Source organism: Amphiura filiformis, chromosome 4, assembly GCF_039555335.1.
Source record: "Amphiura filiformis chromosome 4, Afil_fr2py, whole genome shotgun sequence".
Classification (NCBI taxonomy): Eukaryota; Metazoa; Echinodermata; class Ophiuroidea; order Amphilepidida; family Amphiuridae; genus Amphiura; species Amphiura filiformis.
Genome location: NC_092631.1, coordinates 35,747,832 through 35,769,075, shown reverse-complemented (window position 1 = coordinate 35,769,075; position 21,244 = coordinate 35,747,832). Strand labels below are relative to the sequence as shown.

General features: G+C 38.7%; 1 protein-coding gene across 1 annotated transcript in view; it reads right to left on the bottom strand.

Annotated features, from left to right (window-relative positions):
* Positions 1 to 37: 37 nt before the first annotated feature.
* Positions 38 to 21,244, bottom strand: part of LOC140150170 (E3 ubiquitin-protein ligase RNF213-like) — a 57,251-nt gene continuing 36,044 nt past the window's right edge. The window contains exons 16-26 of the mRNA XM_072172172.1: positions 20,172 to 20,432; positions 15,443 to 15,560; positions 14,381 to 14,971; positions 13,667 to 14,278; positions 12,753 to 12,995; positions 11,740 to 11,910; positions 10,759 to 10,875; positions 9,542 to 9,652; positions 7,678 to 7,731; positions 903 to 1,088; positions 38 to 169 (exon numbers count right to left, since the gene is read on the bottom strand). Coding sequence (XP_072028273.1) covers positions 38 to 169; positions 903 to 1,088; positions 7,678 to 7,731; positions 9,542 to 9,652; positions 10,759 to 10,875; positions 11,740 to 11,910; positions 12,753 to 12,995; positions 13,667 to 14,278; positions 14,381 to 14,971; positions 15,443 to 15,560; positions 20,172 to 20,432 — 2,596 coding nt within the window. The remainder of the gene's footprint in view (positions 170 to 902; positions 1,089 to 7,677; positions 7,732 to 9,541; positions 9,653 to 10,758; positions 10,876 to 11,739; positions 11,911 to 12,752; positions 12,996 to 13,666; positions 14,279 to 14,380; positions 14,972 to 15,442; positions 15,561 to 20,171; positions 20,433 to 21,244) is intronic.

The following is a 21,244-nucleotide window of genomic DNA, read 5'->3' as shown; positions in this document are numbered from 1 at the left end:
ACCATTTCATTTTCATGTACCCTCTCTCAGAGATCACTTAGTGTAACTTCAGTTGATCAAAAATTAACAGAGAGCCATACATACCATACCACTGTACATTATCTCTTGCTGCTATGGCCTCTCTGGCTTCCATGCGGTAATCCTCGGGCATAGTTGGCAGGAAGGATTTCTGCAATTGAAATTGGCAAACAAATACTTATACATAAACAAGGTGGTTTGAACCACAAGTCTCATCTGATATTGCAATATAGGGCCAAGAGAGGTAACTTGAATAGGCCTACATGTGAAAAACAAGCAGGTAGATATTATACTGCTGACCCACCCACTACCCTTTCAGCTCATCTGTCCCCAACAACATTTGACCTGTGACTACTGAAAATGTGACCATTGGCACCATCAATACATGGTTCTACAAATTGAACCTCTTGATCTAAGTTTGATTGAAACTGGACTTAAACTGTTTAACTGAGATGAATTTTACACATTCAGCTCATATCCAATTATTACCTTGACATGACTTTTGACACCACCATTGTGAGAGTTCCACATTGCACCTATATAATGATCCAAGTTGGACAACCATAGCCTTGAAATGCTTAATTGAGACCAATTACACATTAGTGTATTTTTCAAAATGTCATCTGCTGTTAAACCTCATGTGATCTTTGACAAAACATATTCTGTGAGAGAGCACAATAATAAAATCACCCCCTTATTGGGTAAGAACAAATTTCAGCTAATGAAGTCCACAGCAGAGTTGATGTTGTAGTTACTGTATCTACAAAGTTTTTACTTTTAAACCACATGATATCAACCCAAATTTGATTTGAAAAAGAAAGCCTTGTTATACTTAATTTGACATTTTTGTTATCAGTCATGCAAGTCAATTGTAAGCCACATACCTGTAATTGAGCTGGAGCTGCAAGAAGGTTCTGTAGTGGTCCTAGCAGATGGTGTTTTGGTGCGCAACTAAGAACTGTAAAAGTGTGCACTACAAGAGCTGACAGGGTCTGGTGAATGGTTGTCTGACCTGGGTCTGCTGATAATAGGTGACCCAGTTGGTTGGTAACTAGACAATTGGCAAAATCCTGAAATAAAAGAATGCTGTAAGTTAACTGTAACATATTTTTATCAGATGTCTGATAATTAAGCAAACAGGCATGCAAAGACCTCACAAAACTCCACGTTGTGAAGGTCTTTTCTGATTACAGGCAGACATCAAGCATATTTTACAATGTTCTTCAAATCATCATGTGGTTGGTTGCAGCCTATGTGTTGTCACTTTTGTTTCACAAAACCTTTTTCTATTATCTTGAATTATAACAAGGCTTTGCATGGGAAATGTGTCACTTTTGACTCTCACAACTCAGTAAATCATAATTATAAACATATTAAATGACTTAGGGAGGACAGCTTTTATGGTCTACTGAGCTCATCAATGCTTTGCTGTCTTCGATAGCGCATTGTATCAGAGAAGTACATGGCTTTTATCAAAGCCCAAACCCATAAAAGCCTATAGCAAACTCTGCCAGGCTCCGCTCAATTGTACACTACGCTCCGATACCACACGTTGACCAAAATATTGATTGAATCAATTTTACAACCATGCCTGAATTAACAACCCCTTGAAACCTATTATTACACCACTTTATGTAAACATAAACTTACACACATTATTGACTTTCTATTGACCGCAGACACGACCCCATACATGCTTATTTAATGACCACTTGAGTAGTTGATGAGTGGGTCGTTATGTACTTACTAAACACAAAGGATGTTGATTATGGTTTTACCATCGACCACGTTTATAATCCTGCTGCTCTGCTGAACGCTCCGATAGATATCAGCAAACTCGTATACTGTTTGCTTGTTCCTATCGAACGCTCTAGCGTACATGAACCATTATCGAAGACAGCAAAGCATTGCTGAGCTAAGTAGACCATAAAAACTGTCCTCCCTTAAGTGCATGGGGTACTTTATTCTGACTGGGGAACTTTCCGACTCTATGACTTTCCCCCACTTACAGTGGGGAAAAGTCATAACTGATTCCACTTAAGTAGCAATCAACTTAATTTGTATTATAAATGTAAATAGGTAAAGTCGTAGTTGATCATAATACAAATAGTCCAGGCAAAATAATGGTTGACCTCAAACAAATTGCAACAGAATTTTTTTTACCACAATGCATTTCTATAATGTCCCTAGAATGGCATACTAAAAGTCCCTAAATATCCAAGTGGTGGAAATATGCCTAATTTGCATAAATCCAAAATGGCCGCCAATTCACAGATTTTTCACTTTATTTTGAATTTAACACTGAATCTTATACAACTTTTCAGGTACTTAAGATGCCTAAAATGCTTATTCCAGAATGTATAATCAATACATGTTTAACAAGTTTGCCAAATGTCTCAATATGGGTGCCTTAATTTGCATAAATCCAAAATGGCCGCCAATTTTGGGACATTTTATATTGATTTGGTTATCATTCCCAATCTATACAACATTTGTGGTAATTTAAATACCTGAAATGCACATTTTAGGATCGGTAATTTCTATGTATGTTTCGCAAGTGTGCAGCGTGCCTTAATATGTGTGCCCTAATTTGCATAAATCCAAAATGGCCACCAATTTTAGGACATTTTATATTGATTTGGTCATCATTCCCAGTCTACACTACGCAACGTTTGTGGTAATTTAAATACCTAAAATGCACATTTTAGAATTGGCAATTTCTATGTATGTTTCACAAGTGTGCAACGTGTCGCCTTAATATGTGTGCCCTAATTTGCATAAATCCCAAATGGCCGCCAATTCTGGGACATTTTATGTTGATTTGGTCTTCATTCCCAGTCTACACTACACAACATTTGTGGTAATTTAAATACCTAAAATGCACATTGATCAGTAATTTCTATGTATCTTTCACAAGTGTGCAACGTGCCTTAATATGTATGCCCTAATTTGCATAAATCTATCATTTTTGGACTTATTTTTTCATAATACTCATATTACGTAACTTTTGGAGTAATTTTTATGCCTAAAATGCCTGTTTCAGGATGGGTAATCTCAAAATATGTATCTCAAATGTTTCACATGCCATAATCGGTGTGCCTAATTACAAATAGCGGCCAGTTACGGACTTCTCATACTGATTCATCATCATCATCATCCTTTAGCTGCGGAGCAGGCGACTACAAGTTTCCTCCAGCTACATCGGTCTTGAGCCATTGCTGATAGTTGACCTTGACTCAACATGCTGTCCATATCCCTCAAAAGACACTGGATGTATTTCCAGAACAAGGTTCGTTGCCGTTCAGATTTCCTCTGCATTGATTGAGGACACACAATGCATACTCCCGCACTGGCTTACCATCAGGCAAGCGGAGCACATGCTCCATTAACCTCAACCGACGAGTCCCGGCCCTCTCAACAAGCGACGCCGTCCCTCCCAGACTGCAGATGGCAGAATCTGGCACTCCGCCCACTCTCCCAATGTCTAGCACAACACGGCAACAGGATGTGCCAAATGAGTTGACCCCACCTTCCACATCCCCAGAGACAACCCACGACTCACAGCCACACAGTAAAACTGTGACGCAAGTTGTGTGAAGCAGTTCAACCCCGGGGAAAACCCGGATGGCAGGACCCCTCCATAGTTGCTCCAAATTCCAGAAAGCTGTCCAAGCAACCCCAGGCCACCAGCACCCAAACCCACCATGGAGCCCAGGCATCTGAAGTCGGTTACATGCTTTATAATGGATTTTTCGCATACCTGGAGAGGAGGCCGGGCTGGCAGCCGATGGCCACATGACTGAAGTATAGTACAAAATATCACACAGAACCATTGGCTTCCATCCAGATTGGGGTACAGTTTGGTTGTAATCCTCAATATTACAATCTTGTAATAAGCACTTATGTGGCAAAGTCATGTTCAGTAGCATCAATTTCAATACCTGGTGGTGGCGAGCGGGTACAAAAAGGGCCAGGGCACTCAGTGCAGGCTGCTGAACAAGGGAGGCCATACTTTCGGCATGTTCAGTTCTTACATCCACATCTGATGACCTCAGATTGTAGTGTTGGCGGTTACTCAGTATGTAATGGGAGCTGCCAATCTTCTGGAAGTAAATTGTTTGCCAAACCCTTCCACTCTAGTATTTGATAGTAGACACGCAGGCTTAGGACTCCTGGAACTTCTTGAAATCTTGAAATAGTCTATGCCAGGAACACTGTGGATCATATGATGGGCGGTAAAGCAATCTCCAGAGTGGTGAGTGGTCATCTTCTTGATGAATGCTGCACTGAACCATGCTGATAGCCAATTTGTTCAACGTTAATCTGCCAACCAATGAAAAACAGCCTCCTAAAGAACTCCCAACCTATGAAGAACAGCCTCCTGAAGAACTGTCAGCCAATGAAGAACAGCCTCCAGAAGGACAACAAACCTGTGAAGAACAAACAGTCTCCTGAAAAACTCACAACCAATAAAGAACAGTCTCCTGAAGAACTGCAAACCAATGAGCAACCAGGTGTAATAGGAACAGATCAATGATCTGAGATCAAGGAGAAGCAAAATAACTGTATGATAGTCTGATGCTTGGCACCGCATCGGTAGATGAGATATGCTCATTAGATGTCATTGACCAGATGGAGGCCAAGAAACAGGTTATGACAACACATACTGCTCTTCTCTGGTTACAGTATTAGACATTTTATTCATCGAGCGGGGAACTAGAAACTGTATCTTCAGGCTACCCATGATATGCTGCCCTATTTTGCTGCACATATTTTATGCCAAGGACACATATTTTATGCCAAGTCTGCTTATATTTATTTGCAAATGATGCAAGATTTTACAAGATGTCCACAGAAGATTCCAAGATGGGAACCATGTAGTGTGAAGAGGTGGTGGCTACTGGGCAGAGTTGTTCACAGATCTCATCATTGAGCAGGTCCTTATGAAGAGTGTAAAGACAAGTGGAGGGCCGAGCAGAGGAAGTGGAAGAGCAAGACAGAGTAGGGATGTAAACGACACATTAGAGTTACTGGGCTACCTCATAGAGCGATGTCCAATTGTCCATTCAATCCAGACCCTAACCTGCACAACATTGCAAATGACACTCAGACAGAACTGTTAATGTGGGCCAATTGAGAGTGAGCAGGGATTTTCGATCTATCATCAGTCTTCAGCTAGGAGTTGTGCAGTAATCCAACTGCACTGTTTGATTCATCAAGCTTTCTCCTGGAAGCGACTAAAGCAGCCCCAGCAGATGCACATATTGAAGATATCAAAGTGTAATCAGTCAGAGCCTGATGAAAATGTGCACTACATTTTGGACGGTGGTGCACTACTGCACCATCTTCCATGGCCCCGTAGAACGACTTAGAGCAACATTTGCCAGTTATGTTGATTATATTATGTTACTGGAAATCCAACCAGAGTTTTTGATTGGTATGAAGATGGTCCCGCCACCAAGGATGCCACAAATCTTAGACGAACAGGACCTTGTCCAGGATTTACTTTACAGGTGATATGATTATCAATTCCAAGAAAGAGGAATTCCTTGCATCGAAGTTAACAAACAATGTTTCATCAACCTCCTCAGTGACAAGCTGGAAATGACTGGTTGTATTACATTTTATGCACGACACAATGCGATGTCCTGAGTCACCACAGCAGAAGAGTCTGCAAGACCTATTGATACTGTTCTTGTTGGTGATGACACTGACCTCTTCATCCTACTCATCTACTATGCTGAACTGAATGCACATAACATCAACTTTGCACCAGAGCCAAAGCAAAACTCTAAGAAGAATAGAAAGTGGAACGTCAAAACGTTGAAGGTTAATTTGTGAAATAGCTTGTGTGACCACATTCTCTTAATCCATGCCGTTCTTGGCTGTGACACCACATTCCGTCTATTTGGAATTTGGAAGGGTATAGCCCTCGAGGATTAAAAGGAATGTCAGCTTTTATGAACATGTCGATGTATTCAATCAAACAGAAGAACATCTTAAAGAGGACATTATCAGAGGTAGAGAGAAGGCACTGTACTGGTCAGCTTGCACAATGGCGAATCAACAGAGGAGCTAGATACCCTAAGATACAGGAAATTTTTTTGAAAGTCTCAACTAGCACCTCGCTATAAAGTTGTAGAAGCATTGACATTACCACCAACATCCGCCTGCCGCAAAGTACCACAGTCTGTATGTCTACTATCAAATACTAGAGTGGAAGGGTTAGGCAAACATTTTGCTTCCAGAAGATTGGGGCTGGCAGATTGTTGATCGCCAATATCTTCCATTACATACTGAGTAAGCGCCAACACCACAATCATTGCTTGAGATGAATTAAAATTGATGCTACTGAAGATGACTTTGCCACATAAGTGCTTTAATTGGCATATTGAGGAATACAACAAAACTTTAAGCCAATCTGGATGATAGCCATGGTTTTGTGTGATATTTTGTATTAACAAATCGGGGTATTGTCAGTATGACAAGTCCGTAACTGACAGATTATGGCATATGAAACATTTTGGAGTACATATATTTTAAAGATTACCCATCCTGAAACATACATTTTAGGCTTTAAGAATCACGCCAAAAAATACATAATGAGAATTATGACTAAATAAGTTCAAAAATTACCATAAATGGCAGCCATTATGGATTTATGCAAATTAGGGTACACATATTAAGGCATGGTGCACACTTGTGAAACATACATAGAAATTACTAATCCTAAAATGTGCACTTTAGGTATTTAAATTACCACAAACGTTGTGTAAACTGGGAATGATGACCAAATCAACATAAAATTTCCCAAAATTGGCGGCCATTTTGGATTTATGCAAATTAAGGCACCCATATTGAGATGTTAGGCAAACTTGTGAAACATGTATTGATTATCCATTCTGGAATAAGCATTTTAGGCATCTAAAATACCTGAAAAGTTATACAAGATGAGCGTTAAATTCAAAATAAGGTGAAAAATCTGTGAATTGGCGGCCATTTTGGATTTATGCAAATTAGGCATATTTCCACCACTTGGATATTTAGGGACTTTTAGTATGTCATTCTAGGGACATTATAGAAATGCATTGTGGTAAAAAAAATTCTGTTGCAATTTGTTTGACCTTTACCTAAAAAATCAATTAGTTTGCCTGGAAAAAAAGTTGTAATTCATTTATTTCAAGTGAATTCAAAATAATTAGGCCTACATCTTTTTGCTAATGTATACAAACTTGTTGTTGAATTTGTGTTCATCTAGTGACCTATGGCTGTTGCACTTTAGGCTATCACCAGGCAAAAGAATTTGACTTTTATAAATTTGAATTCAGTGTTAACTCTCAATCATCACAACACTCATAAACAAACCAAGTCTGAGTTTGATTGACAAATGATGTCAGATGCAAAATAGTCTTTTTAATTCTGTCTTTGATAGTATTTTGTTATCAATATCCACATTGATTGCATTATTTTTCATTTGAGTGTATGCATTTTGTTTTCTGAATGGACATGAGATTTTAATATTGCATTCACCCTAATGTTTGTTCCTTCTCTTAATAAAGTAAGTACTTAAAAGGCATCTCATTACATAAAATAAAATTAATACAAAAATTTGGATATATCACAATTTGCCCCTGAATCCTTCACATGTTTATTTTATACCTTGCAATGGACTGATGGACTGCCCTGTATGTAAGTCTGTAGTTCTTGCTTCATCTGAGGAAAAACAATTGAAATATAGGGGTGGATTATTATCAAGTAAAGTTTGAAATTTCCAAAGCTGGCTGTTGGTACCTGCAAGCCTAGTATAATGTTATCATCCATGTAACTTCAGCGATATTGTTCAATTTACCATATTTTGGGCATAATTTTTCATTTAAAGTCATCACTTTATTAGCATACTGAGAGATAAAAAATACATATTTTGACCTTCTCCACAATATTAAATATTCTTTTAATGTTACTATAAGAATAAAGCTGAACTGAACTCTACATTTCCAATACACTGACTCTGTATCACTATGAAATTTTTACACTGAAAATGACAGTGTTCCACTGAAAATCACCACTACAAAAGAAAATATATGTTCCAAGTCACCATTTGAGATCTGCGATGGATGCAATTTGTCTCCTGGTCCATCAATGTTGCTGGTGATCAACAATTTTGTGTTGCTGGACAAGAGAATGGAACTCTCTCTCTGATAACATTATTCTTTGGTGCACCTCAAGTTCGGTAGTGACGTCAATGCAGCGTTCAAATAGGGCCAGTCAGCCGCCATTGGCCTGTAACTTTTGGCCTGGCCGGTAACTTTTCTGACTGGCATCTAGTTGCCGACCCGGCTGGCCGGTAACTTTTTAAGGTCAAGCCCGGTTGGCCTGTAACTTTTTGAGGCATATTTCGAACACTGCGTCAATGCCTTTTGCACTTGCGCTGCAAGCATGTCAACAAACTGCCCTTGTACATGTGCGTGTGTGTGCTCTGCGTAATTAAATTTACATGCATGATTTGATACTGTGCCCAGCAAAATATGCACCTATGTCATTACCGAACTTGAGGCAAACCAATGCATAGAAGAGCTACATGTTTCCTCATTAAAAAAACCTCAAAAATTTATTTATTCTGTATTTTTTATTTTTTTTTATTTCTCATTTTATTTACCTCTATACATTGTAAGTGCTTTTTGTAATTGCATCTTACATGTTAGAAGTAGTATATAGCAGAATAAGATCATATCAAATGCTTAGTCAGAACTGACTAGCTATGTCCACCTTAAAGGTTGTTGGATTTGGTCCACCATTTTAGCATGAAGTTAGACATGGTCACTATGCCACAGGTGTCCATGTCCTATGTTAATTATATCAAGGAGAATCAGTGTTTTTGCTGCCATTTATGATTTCTCTGAAAAAATCTTAAACTACAACTTAAACTAGGCATGTTACTCATAGGGGTCTACGATAAGTGCGGGTGCGTTAGCGAACAGAAATAGCATGAGCGTACACAAAAGGGAGTTTGCGCATAAGTGCTGACAAGTTCAGCGCTCTGTGTCCACTCAGGTGAGCCAGGTTGCCAGGTTCGAACATTCTATTAGAAAGATGAGACTCTTATGGTTAAATTTAACCCGGCTGGCACCTTTGTCCAAAAATGTTGCAGGAAAACATTAACTAGAGCAGATAGACTGATGTGGCCTCTCTACTATATTGGCATCAGTCAAATTCAAACATGCTCAGAAGGCTTAGGCACTGGATTTTCTTATCCGGAGTTTAATAATCTTATTATAATAATCTTAATAAAGTTATTATTGTTTATCCCTCCAGTTTTCATATTCCAAAAACAAATTGACTGACCTCAGGTTAAACCCCAAACATGTTCTCTTGTGGCTTCAAAAATACTGAACATATCAGCATAAGTACATAGTAACCAATATGGTGAATTACAGGGAAGTTCACTGAAAGGGAAATCAAGAACAAGGATTAATGGGGATTAGTTGTGACGACATTTCATTATCAAATCATACTCAAATCTCACCTGTTGTGGCACTTCCTCTTGGTCTCCCTGAGCACAGTGGGACAATGTTACCTCTCTGTATAAAGCTAACAACAAAGCTGCCTCTTGCTGGTTTCTAGGTTTCTGACAATCCTGCATGAGAGAGCGAGAGAATAATTAACATGACACTGGATAATATTAGTTATTAGGTGAAGCGGAGGTATGGTAGGGAAATTATCGTGCGCTGAAGTGTCATACTGGGTGAAGCCGAAGGCTGAACCCAGTATGACACTGAGCGCACGATAATTTCCTGTACCATACTGACGCTGAACCTAATAACGAATTTATCATACCACTAAGTCATTCTAAATATTGAAATAATTACGTTTTTAAACATTTTAATTCCTGCTAAATAGGAAAAATATTACAAAAAATAGATGACTGTTCCGCGTATTACAGGTTCCGTGCATTTTACGCGCCCGGCTTACGCGATTCGCCTTTATACGCGTACCTCGCCGTACACACGTATCGGCCTTGCGAAATACGCTCTCACTGACTAGATATAAAGCGTAAAATACGCACTCACTTACTAGATATGAAAATATATCAGGCTAGCGGTGTTCTTTGATGTTTACCTTAGTGGTGTGATAAAGAAACCTAACTAGTTGGCAATTGAGCATTTTAAATCAGTTGGATTAGTTGTAACCTGACTGTTATTTGATTGGTAACATGACATGTTACTAACATGTGATAACTTTAGAAAAGTTTCACAACATAAACAAAACTTATATTATGCCCTTGGCAAAATAAATATTATAAGATGTCATAAAATGTTCAATATGCATCAGGCAAATGAATATAACAGCTGACCTTTAGTAGTGGGATTCATACATGTACAATGATATTTGTCAATGCACAAGCACACCACTTTGAGCATTTAGGCATGCATATTTCTGCGTACCTACACAGTAATGGTTAAATTGATTTCAGGCCACCAATGAGGGATTTTTGTTGTTGATTAAAAAAATTTTAAAGTGCATGTTTTGATATTCATCATTGGAATGTCAAAAAAATCCTATCATTAACCTCTAATCTAGGCAAACTGAAAATGTAAATTGGACCACAGCAATTGGTCCAGTCTGATTCAACAGTCAAGTGAATTAAAAGCTATATGGTAAAATCTTTTGGTGCAAGATATCCTGGGTTTTCCTTGTCCTCCTTTGCTTGTCCTTATCATTGCCATCATCAGTTTCACTTACCCTGACTGCTGCTGTAACTCCTCCAAACTGGTCTGTCATTACAAACTGTGCTAAGGCCTCTCTGATATCTCGGTACACACCACCACAAACAACAAAACGATCTGGAACTTGTGTGGTCTGAAAACAATACAAAGAATTAATAACTCACAAATGCAATCAAGTTCAGCAAGATGTTGGATAACATTACATGAATTTCACAATCACGCTTTGTTAACCATAGAAAAAATACTTTTATACCCCAAAAAACACTTATCTTTAGTTACTTTCATTTTAAATACACACCCTGCATAATTGTTCTGACATAGATGAAATTCTTTTAAAAATAAAATTTAAACAAAATGTGAAAATATTTAAAAATATCTGATAATTTTAATATGTCAGTTTAAAAATTCAAATTTTCTCAAAAAACTACAATTGAGTGCATCTGTGCATTTTCTGAAATCATATTAAGTGATCTGAAATCACTTAGTGCTTCAATCACACAGACAAGAAGCAATATTTGTGTATTTTCTTCAATATGCAGGTGAGAAGGCTAATCCAAGTAATAACAACTCATGAGGTTGGGATGGAAGGATTCATATGACCCAGTTTATACCAATGCTGTAGTTTAGCTGCCAAATTGGGTTACCCAAAAATCGCTTGCTGCGACCAAAGTAAATCATCATGTTGTAATTTGCCTAAAATTGGGCTACTTTTGCAAGTGTCCAACTGCTAGGTTTTATAACCATCTATATATTATTTTATAACCATCAAGTCACCAGGTACCAAAAGCTTATTCTCTCAAGTCAGCTTTCCTCAAATTGTGTGATTTCATTGCTAGATTTGGTAACATTGTCCCTAAATTTGGTTATGGTCTGTGGGACAATTTGACGCACCTTGGTTAGTCTGTGGGACAATTTGCAGCATTTGGTAAGTATGAATCATTTTGGCAACACTGATAAGACCCTGACCATCCACACACCTAATACTCATTTTACTTACTCCTGTTTTCAGCTCCCTGGGTTTGACCCATCTTAGCTGTGCATGCTGGGATAGCATATCCATAGTATTGGTGCCATAGCATTTGCACAGCTGCCGTATCAGGAATAGGTGAGCTTGATGGTTGGATTCCTCATTGCAGAAAGATTTGGCTTCTTGAAACAAGTTCTTGATCTGCAGATAAATAAAAAAAAATAGAAAGTTTGAATACTCCACCATTATTAAAATTACATAAAAAATTGCATTTACCAATGTATCAACTACATGTACAGCAACATACTGTAGGGTTATAATTTTCAGCACAGTACTTCAGTGGACTGCCAATTTGGCGCAGTTTATGGCGTATATGGAAGTAGGGTTCTGATTGGCCAATTGAATCACGTCATCATCACATCGGCACCTCATTCGCTAGTCAAACTGCGTAGCATCGTGTGACCTAGTTCTTTTTACGCGATAATCAGACAGACCAGATGGACACCACTGAAGTAATTTGCTGAATAGTATAAAAACATTTCTTTCATGGTTTTTAGAACCACATTTTTACTTGTAAGAGAAACTGCACAGAATTAGCATAACACAGATTCTTCTATAGAATGATTACACAGGTTTATTGCTTAAGCTGCTTAATTCCACAATGGAGTCTTTACACTAGTCTAACTCATGAAAATCTTACACCAATGACACACCTCAAGTCTGTCAAGAATAATCAGCCCCAGGTTCAATTCCAGCAGATGTCACTTGGTATTGGCTGAGGTATTGACTTGGTAACATGTGGTTTTGTTTACTGTACATTAAATTTACACTTTCTTAGTAAGGTAAATTGAACAACCAAGAATACTCCTTCATTTGAACGGGGATGTTAAGCCATCAATCCCCATGTTCAGAGAACCATCATACCTGTGCATTTATCCTCAGTCAGTTGATGGTGTATTTATGATAATAAACAATCTGAGAGAAAAAGCAGAATAGAATTCAAATTCATCAGTACTTGGCTGTTTTAATACTAGGAAACTCACCTGTCGTTCAATTTCTCTATCATGCTGTCTGTTACCCCCACAGTATACTTCATGAAGAAATTGTGCTGTTACTACCATCCCAAATCTGGCACCAGCTATAGCCTGTAGGTACTGTACTGTCACACCCTCATCTGCTGCCCGGTGACGTAACCATGCAGCTGATTCTCGGAACTCCAGGGTAGCAGAATTCAACAGTCCTAGAGTAGGGTTTACTTGAGATGAAGCTTTGCGATACAAGGCATCCTGTACAAAGATTGAAAATGCATAGACCAATTAATACAAGTTTTATGATGCATGTTGTATAATAATGACAGTAGGGAACAAAATGTGTTACTAGAACTGAAACAAGCATTGCTATTGTTGGCCTGATATCTTTGCAATGTAAATAATCCCCTACATCTTACCTCTATACAGTTTATGAACAGTGTACAGACTTCTAGTACATCATGTGCAGGACTGTTGACCAGTACTCTTAGAGCTTGGTCCAAGTACTGACTCAATCTTACCTCTATACAGTTTATGAACAGTGTACAGACTTCAAGTACATCATACGCAGAACTGTTGACTAGTACTCTTTGTGCTAGGTCCAAGTACTGATTCAATCTTACCTCTATACAGTTTATGAACAGTGTACAGACTTCTAGTACATCATGTGCAGGACTGTTGACCAGTACTCTTAGAGCTTGGTCCAAGTACTGACTCAATCTTACCTCTATACAGTTTATGAACAGTGTACAGACTTCAAGTACATCATACGCAGGACTGTTGACTAGTACTCTTTGTGCTTGATACAAGTACTGACTCAATCTTATCTCTATGCAGTTTATGAACAGTGTACAGACTTCTAATACATCATGTGCAGGACTGTTGACCAGTACTCTTTAAGCTTGGTCCAAGTACTGACTCAATCTTACCTCTATACAGTTTATGAACAGCGTACAGACTTCTAGTACATCATGTGCAGGACTGTTGACCAGAACTCTTTGAGCTTGGTACAAGTACTGATTCAATTTTACCTCTATACAGTTTATGAACAGCGTACAGACTTCTAGTACATCATGTGCAGGACTGTTGACCAGTACTCTTTGAGCTTGGTCCAAGTACTGACTCAATCTTACCGCTATACAGTTTATGAACAGTGTACAGACTTCTAGTACATCATGTGCAGGACTGTTGACCAGTCTTCTTAGAGCTTGGTCCAAGTACTGATTCAATCTTACCTCTATACAGTTTATGAACAGTGTACAGACTTCAAGTACATCATACGCAGGACTGTTGACTAGTACTCTTTGTGCTTGGTCCAAGTACTGATTCAATCTTACCTCTATACAGTTTATGAACAGTGTACAGACTTCTAGTACATCATGTGCAGGACTGTTGACCAGTACTCTTAGAGCTTGGTCCAAGTACTGACTCAATCTTACCTCTATACAGTTTATGAACAGTGTACAGACTTCAAGTACATCATACGCAGGACTGTTGACTAGTACTCTTTGTGCTTGATACAAGTACTGACTCAATCTTATCTCTATGCAGTTTATGAACAGTGTACAGACTTCTAATACATCATGTGCAGGACTGTTGACCAGTACTCTTTAAGCTTGGTCCAAGTACTGACTCAATCTTACCTCTATACAGTTTATGAACAGCGTACAGACTTCTAGTACATCATGTGCAGGACTGTTGACCAGAACTCTTTGAGCTTGGTACAAGTACTGATTCAATTTTACCTCTATACAGTTTATGAACAGCGTACAGACTTCTAGTACATCATGTGCAGGACTGTTGACCAGTACTCTTTGAGCTTGGTCCAAGTACTGACTCAATCTTACCGCTATACAGTTTATGAACAGTGTACAGACTTCTAGTACATCATGTGCAGGACTGTTGACCAGTCTTCTTAGAGCTTGGTCCAAGTACTGATTCAATCTTACCTCTATACAGTTTATAAACAGTGTGCAGACTTCTAGTACATCATGTGCAGGACTGTTGACCAGTAGTCTTTGTGCTTGGTCCAAGTACTGACTCAATCTTACCTCTATACAGTTTATGAACAGTGTACAGACTTCTAGTACATCATGTGCAGGACTGTTGACCAGTACTCTTTGAGCTTGGTACAAGTACTGACTCCATCTTACCTCTATACAGTTTATGAACAGTGTACAGACTTCTAGTACATCATGTGCAGGACTGTTGACATTTGACCAGTACTCTTTGAGCTTGATACAAGTACTGACTCAATCTTATCTCTATGCAGTTTATGAACAGTGTACAGACTTCTAGTACATCATGTGCAGGACTGTTGACCAGTACTCTTTAAGCTTGGTCCAAGTACTGATTCAATCTTACCTCTATACAGTTTATGAACAGTGTACAGACTTCTAATACATCATGTGCAGGACTGTTGAGCAGTACTCTTAGAGCTTGGTCCAAGTACTGATTCAATCTTACCTCTATACAGTTTATGAACAGTGTACAGACTTCTAGTACATCATGTGCAGGACTGTTGACCAGTAGTCTTTGTGCTTGGTCCAAGTACTGACTCAATCTTACCTCTATATAGTTTATGAACAGTGTACAGACTTCTAATACATCATGTGCAGGACTGTTGAGCAGTACTGTTTGTGCTTGGTCCAAGTACTGACTCAATCTTACCTCTATACAGTTTATAAACAGTGACTCAATCTTACCTCTATACAGTTTATGAACAGTGTGCAGACTTCTAGCACATCATGTGCAGGACTGTTGAGCAGTACTCTTTGAGCTTGGTCCAAGTACTGACTCATGTAGGCTTGGACTTCACCAACACTGAAAAAATAATATATACAGAGAAATGGAATAAGAAAAACACAGGTTTCTTTGTCACATAAATAAAAAAATGTACAGAATGAATTTTGAATAAAACTAGTCATGTCACATTTGACAAGAATAAAAAATGATTGATTGTCCTCATCTGACCAACTCTAATCTGGAAAAAAGTTTTTATTGTACAAAAAATACTGACCCGACCCTAATTTTGGAAATTCCAGAAAAAGGACCATTACTTTGGAATACCATCCCTGATTAGATTGAAACTGCCATGATGTCTCCCCGGATGTCTCCTTAGGCTTTTAAATGTAATTATAAATACAATATTTAAATGGTTTTCCTTTATACAAATTACTTATTAAAATACATATTACTTGTATCTTCTGTATCGTCTGTCTGCACTTCTTGTAATGTATTGAGCATCTTTACACATCTTGACCTTAACTGTCTGTAGGCGTTTTTGTTTTGAATTCATAGGGCATTCACACCTTTCAAGTTCTGCTTTTGTGATCATCTTACCAACTTATCCAATTCCATTTTGTATATTGCTTTCTTGTGTACTCAAAATCAGAGTTAATAATAATTTATTTCATTTTATTTATTATTAATCAATAACTTTATAGGTACTGAGGAGGCATCTGACCCCAATGCATGGACAATGAATCTGTTCTCTACCTTGCTACCGGGCCTTGCTACTACATACTGAGGGTTTGTTTCTACTTATACCTTGCCTGCAGCATTATAGCTGCAATAGGACTGATCTAATAACAGGAGTACGGTCTATACAGTCTCCTTTGAATGCTACTACATACTGAGGGTTTGTCAGTTTTCATGTATACCTTGCTTGCAGTAGTAACTGTAATAGGACTGATCTAATAACAGGAGTAGTATACAGTCTCCTCTGAATGCTACTACATACTGAGGGTTTGTCAGTTTTCATGTATACCTTGCTTGCAGCAGTAACTGCAATAGAACTGATCTAATAACAGGAGTACGGTCTATGCAGTCTCCTTTGAATGCTACTACATACTGTGGGTTTGTCAGTTTTCATGTATACCTTGCTTGCAGTAGTAACTGTAATAGCACTGATAACAGGAGTACGGTCTATACAGTCTCCTTTGAATGCTACTACATACTGAGGGTTTGTCAGTTTTCATGTATACCTTGCTTGCAGTAGTAACTGTAATAGGACTGATCTAATAACAGGAGTACGGTCTATACAGTCTCCTCTGAATGCTACTACATACTGAGGGTTTGTCAGTTTTCATGTATACCTTGCTTGCAGCAGTAACTGCAATAGAACTGATCTAATAACAGGAGTACGGTCTATGCAGTCTCCTTTGAATGCTACTACATACTGAGGGTTTGTCAGTTTTCATGTATACCTTGCTTGCAGCAGTAACTGTAATAGGACTGATCTAATAACAGGAGTACAGTCTATGCTGTCTCCTTTATGCTACTACATACTGAGGGGTTGTCAGTTTTCATGTATACCTTGCTTGCAGTAGTAACTGTAATAGGACTGATCTAATAACAGGAGTACAGTATATGCTGTCTCCTTTGAATGCTACTACATACTGAGGGTTTGTCAGTTTTCATGTATACCTTGCTTGCAGCAGTAAGTTACCTTGCTTGCAGCAGTAACTGTAATAGGACTGATCTAATAACAGGAGTACAGTATATGCAGTCTCCTTTGAATACTACTACATACTGAGGGTTTGTCAGTTTTCATGTATACCTTGCTTGCAGCAGTAACTGTAATAGGACTGATCTAATAACAGGAGTACGGTCTATGCAGTCTCCTTTGAATACTACTACATACTGAGGGTTTGTCAGTTTTCATGTATACCTTGCTTGCAGCAGTAACTGTAATAGCACTGATCTAATAACAGGAGTACGGTCTATGCAGTCTCCTTTGAATGCTACTACATACTGAGGGTTTGTCAGTTTTCATGTATACCTTGCTTGCAGCAGTAACTGTAATAGCACTGATCTAATAACAGGAGTACAGTCTATGCAGTCTCCTTTGAATGCTACTACATACTGAGGGTTTGTCAGTTTTCATGTATACCTTGCTTGCAGCAGTAACTATTTCCAAAAGTTTAAACTGACTTTCAGCACAAAAATTCACTAACCTTGAATTTTCGATGTGTGACACACATCTTCATCAGAAGAAGTCCTAAGATGTTGTGATGGACTTGCCCTTTTGTTGATCATTGGCAACTTTTGGTCTAATGAGGGCGTTGTATAAGGTTGGCAATTCCAGTCCTTGATCGCGATTTAGTTCTGGCGATTTCTTCTTGATCTGGAGGGCCTCCCGCACTAAACGGGGTACTCTCTATCATCCTTGGCTAACACCTTTGTGGATTCCCAGTCGATGTTGTGGTGAGACTCTGTTTTGTGCTCTGCAACAGCAGAGGGTTTGCGGCTGGGGGCAGTTGACTTGTGCTCCTTCAGTCTATCTCCGAGTTGTCTACCTGTCTGGCTGATGTATGAACTTGTACATTCGCCGCAGGGTATCTCGTAGACCACACCTGATTTTTTCTCAGTTGGAGTGGGATCCTTAGGTGCGACTAATAGTTTTCTCAGCGTACTGTGCGGTCTGAAGCTTGTAGCAACACCGTAGGATTTGAAAATACGCTGGAGCTTCTGTGACAACCCCTCTATAAAGGGTAGGGTAATGTAGGTCGACGATTTCTTTCCCTCTACTTGGTTGGCATTAGTAGGAGGGTCAGAGTGTTCTTACTTTTGTCCTTAGCTTTGGCTAAACCGAAAGTCCAATTGTGGTAACCACAACGTCCCTAACGCAGACTTGATATGTTCAACTTCCTTCACCTTTTCCTCAGGGTCTGTCACCGCTATTTCAGCTCTGTGAAATAATGTCCTGATGACACTTAATTTGTGAGCGATGGGATGATGTGAATCAAAATGGAGGTATTGATCCGTATGTGTAGGTTTTCTGTAGATGGAGATGCTCACGGATCCGTCGGCGTTTCGCAAGACTTTGGTGTCCAAGAATGCAAGGAATCCGTCCACTTCCGGTTCGCTGGTGAATTTGATATGCGAATTCTGACTGTTGATATGTTCGGTGAAAATTTTCACATCAGTTTCGCGAATGATAACGTAAGTATCGTCCACATAACGAAGCCACACGGAAGGTTTGACGGGTGAATTGCGTAAAGCGGTGATCTCAAAATGTTCCATGTACAGGTTTGCGATAACCGACCAATGATCAACAAAAGGGCAAGTCCATCACAACATCTTAGAACTTCTTCTGATGAAGATGTGTGTCACACATCGAAAATTCAAGGTTAGTGAATTTTTGTGCTGAAAGTCAGTTTAAACTTTTGGAAATTGTTTATTACCAGCACGCACGTATGAACTTACATTCGAGTGCAGCAGTAACTGTAATAGGACTGATCTAATAACAGGAGTACAGTATATGCAGTCTCCTTTGAATACTACTACATACTGAGGGTTTGTCAGTTTTCATGTATACCTTGCTTGCAGCAGTAACTGTAATAGGACTGATCTAATAACAGGAGTACAGTATATGCAGTCTCCTTTGAATGCTACTACATACTGAGGGGTTGTCAGTTTTCATGTATACCTTGCTTGCAGTAGTAACTGTAATAGGACTGATCTAATAACAGGAGTACAGTCTATGCAGTCTCCTTTGAATACTACTACATACTGAGGGTTTGTCAGTTTTCATGTATACCTTGCTTGCAGTAGTAACTGTAATAGCACTGATCTAATAACAGGAGTACAGTCTATGCAGTCTCCTTTGAATACTACTACATACTGAGGGGTTGTCAGTTTTCATGTATACCTTGCTTGCAGTAGTAACTGTAATAGGACTGATCTAATAACAGGAGTACAGTCTATGCAGTCTCCTTTGAATACTACTACATACTGAGGGGTTGTCAGTTTTCATGTATACCTTGCTTGCAGTAGTAACTGTAATAGCACTGATCTAATAACAGGAGTACAGTCTATGCAGTCTCCTTTGAATACTACTACATACTGAGGGTTTGTCAGTTTTCATGTATACCTTGCTTGCAGTAGTAACTGTAATAGCACTGATCTAATAACAGGAGTACAGTCTATGCAGTCTCCTTTGAATACTACTACATACTGAGGGTTTGTCAGTTTTCATGTATACCTTGCTTGCAGCAGTAACTGTAATAGGACTGATCTAATAACAGGAGTTTACGGTCTATGCTGTCTCCTTTGAATGCTACTACATACTGAGGGTTTGTCAGTTTTCATGTATACCTTGCTTGCAGCAGTAACTGTAATAGCACTGATCTAATAACAGGAGTACGGTATATGCAGTCTCCTTTGAATACTACTACATACTGAGGGTTTGTCAGTTTTCATGTATACCTTGCTTGCAGCAGTAACTGTAATAGCACTGATCTAATAACAGGAGTACAGTATATGCAGTCTCCTTTGAATACTACTACATACTGAGGGTTTGTCAGTTTTCATGTATACCTTGCTTGCAGCAGTAACTGTAATAGGACTGATCTAATAACAGGAGTACGGTCTATGCAGTCTCCTTTGAATGCTACTACATACTGAGGGTTTGTCAGTTTTCATATATACCTTGCTTGCAGCAGTAACTGTAATAGGACTGATCTAATAACAGGAGTACGGTCTATGCAGTCTCCTTTGAATGCTGTCAATCTTTTGGTCTGCCAATCTGATGCCTTGTCTGACTCTGGTTTCCTTGTTACATAAGACAGCAACTTGGTAATGACTTTATGGCTTGGTGCCGTGCCATCAGCAAAGCAGAGCTGGGAAACTACATCCATGAAGAAGGCATTGCAGCGTTGTCTGAAGGAATGGAACTTGTCCAGAGCAGCTCTGAAAGGTTTTGAGAAGATTTTGAAAGATAAAGTGGTGACAATGATTTTATTACAAAATACTGTAACATGGTCCTTTTGACTACAACCAAAAGGAGTACATTGAAAAGTTTGCAACCACTAAGATCAGAGATGCCAATGGGTTGTGAAAAAAAATCTGAAAGTTGCGAACGTAGGGAGCGAAGCGACTGAAGTCTCGCCCCCACGGCCGGGGGTCGAGGGGGCGAAGCCAGAGTGTTTGTACACATTTTACACTGCAGGAGACACCATTTTTGAGGGTAAAATTACATTCAAATGGATTAAAAAATAAGGTTATTTTGAGATAACAAGCCTTGAAGACTATCTATTATACATGTAATATTCTTCACGGCTTGTTTTCTCAAAATTATACCATAAAATATGCAAATTAGGTACCTAGGCCCAGGCAATCGTAGCAGAATTAGCAACCCAAAAGGCCATTTTTAACATAAAAAACTGTTTTAGACTTTTTGAAAAAATGCTTCCTTCATCCAAAAAAGTGGTTTTAAATGTTCAGTTTCCTATACTTTTGTACATGAGAGACATTCTCCAAAGTATTTTTTGGCCTAATAACATGGCCTACATGGATGAAATGGATATATAATGCGCAATATAAAAATGATGATTCATCAAATTTTTGACCCCACCCCTATTTTTTTTAAGTTTTCAAAAATATTTTTTTAAAAAAGTAAAGAGATATGCCTAAATTACTTGTTATTTAATGTTGGAAACCATAGAAATACTGCTACTTAAAAAAAATTGCCAATTTATGTTTACTAAGTGAAAGTTGTACAT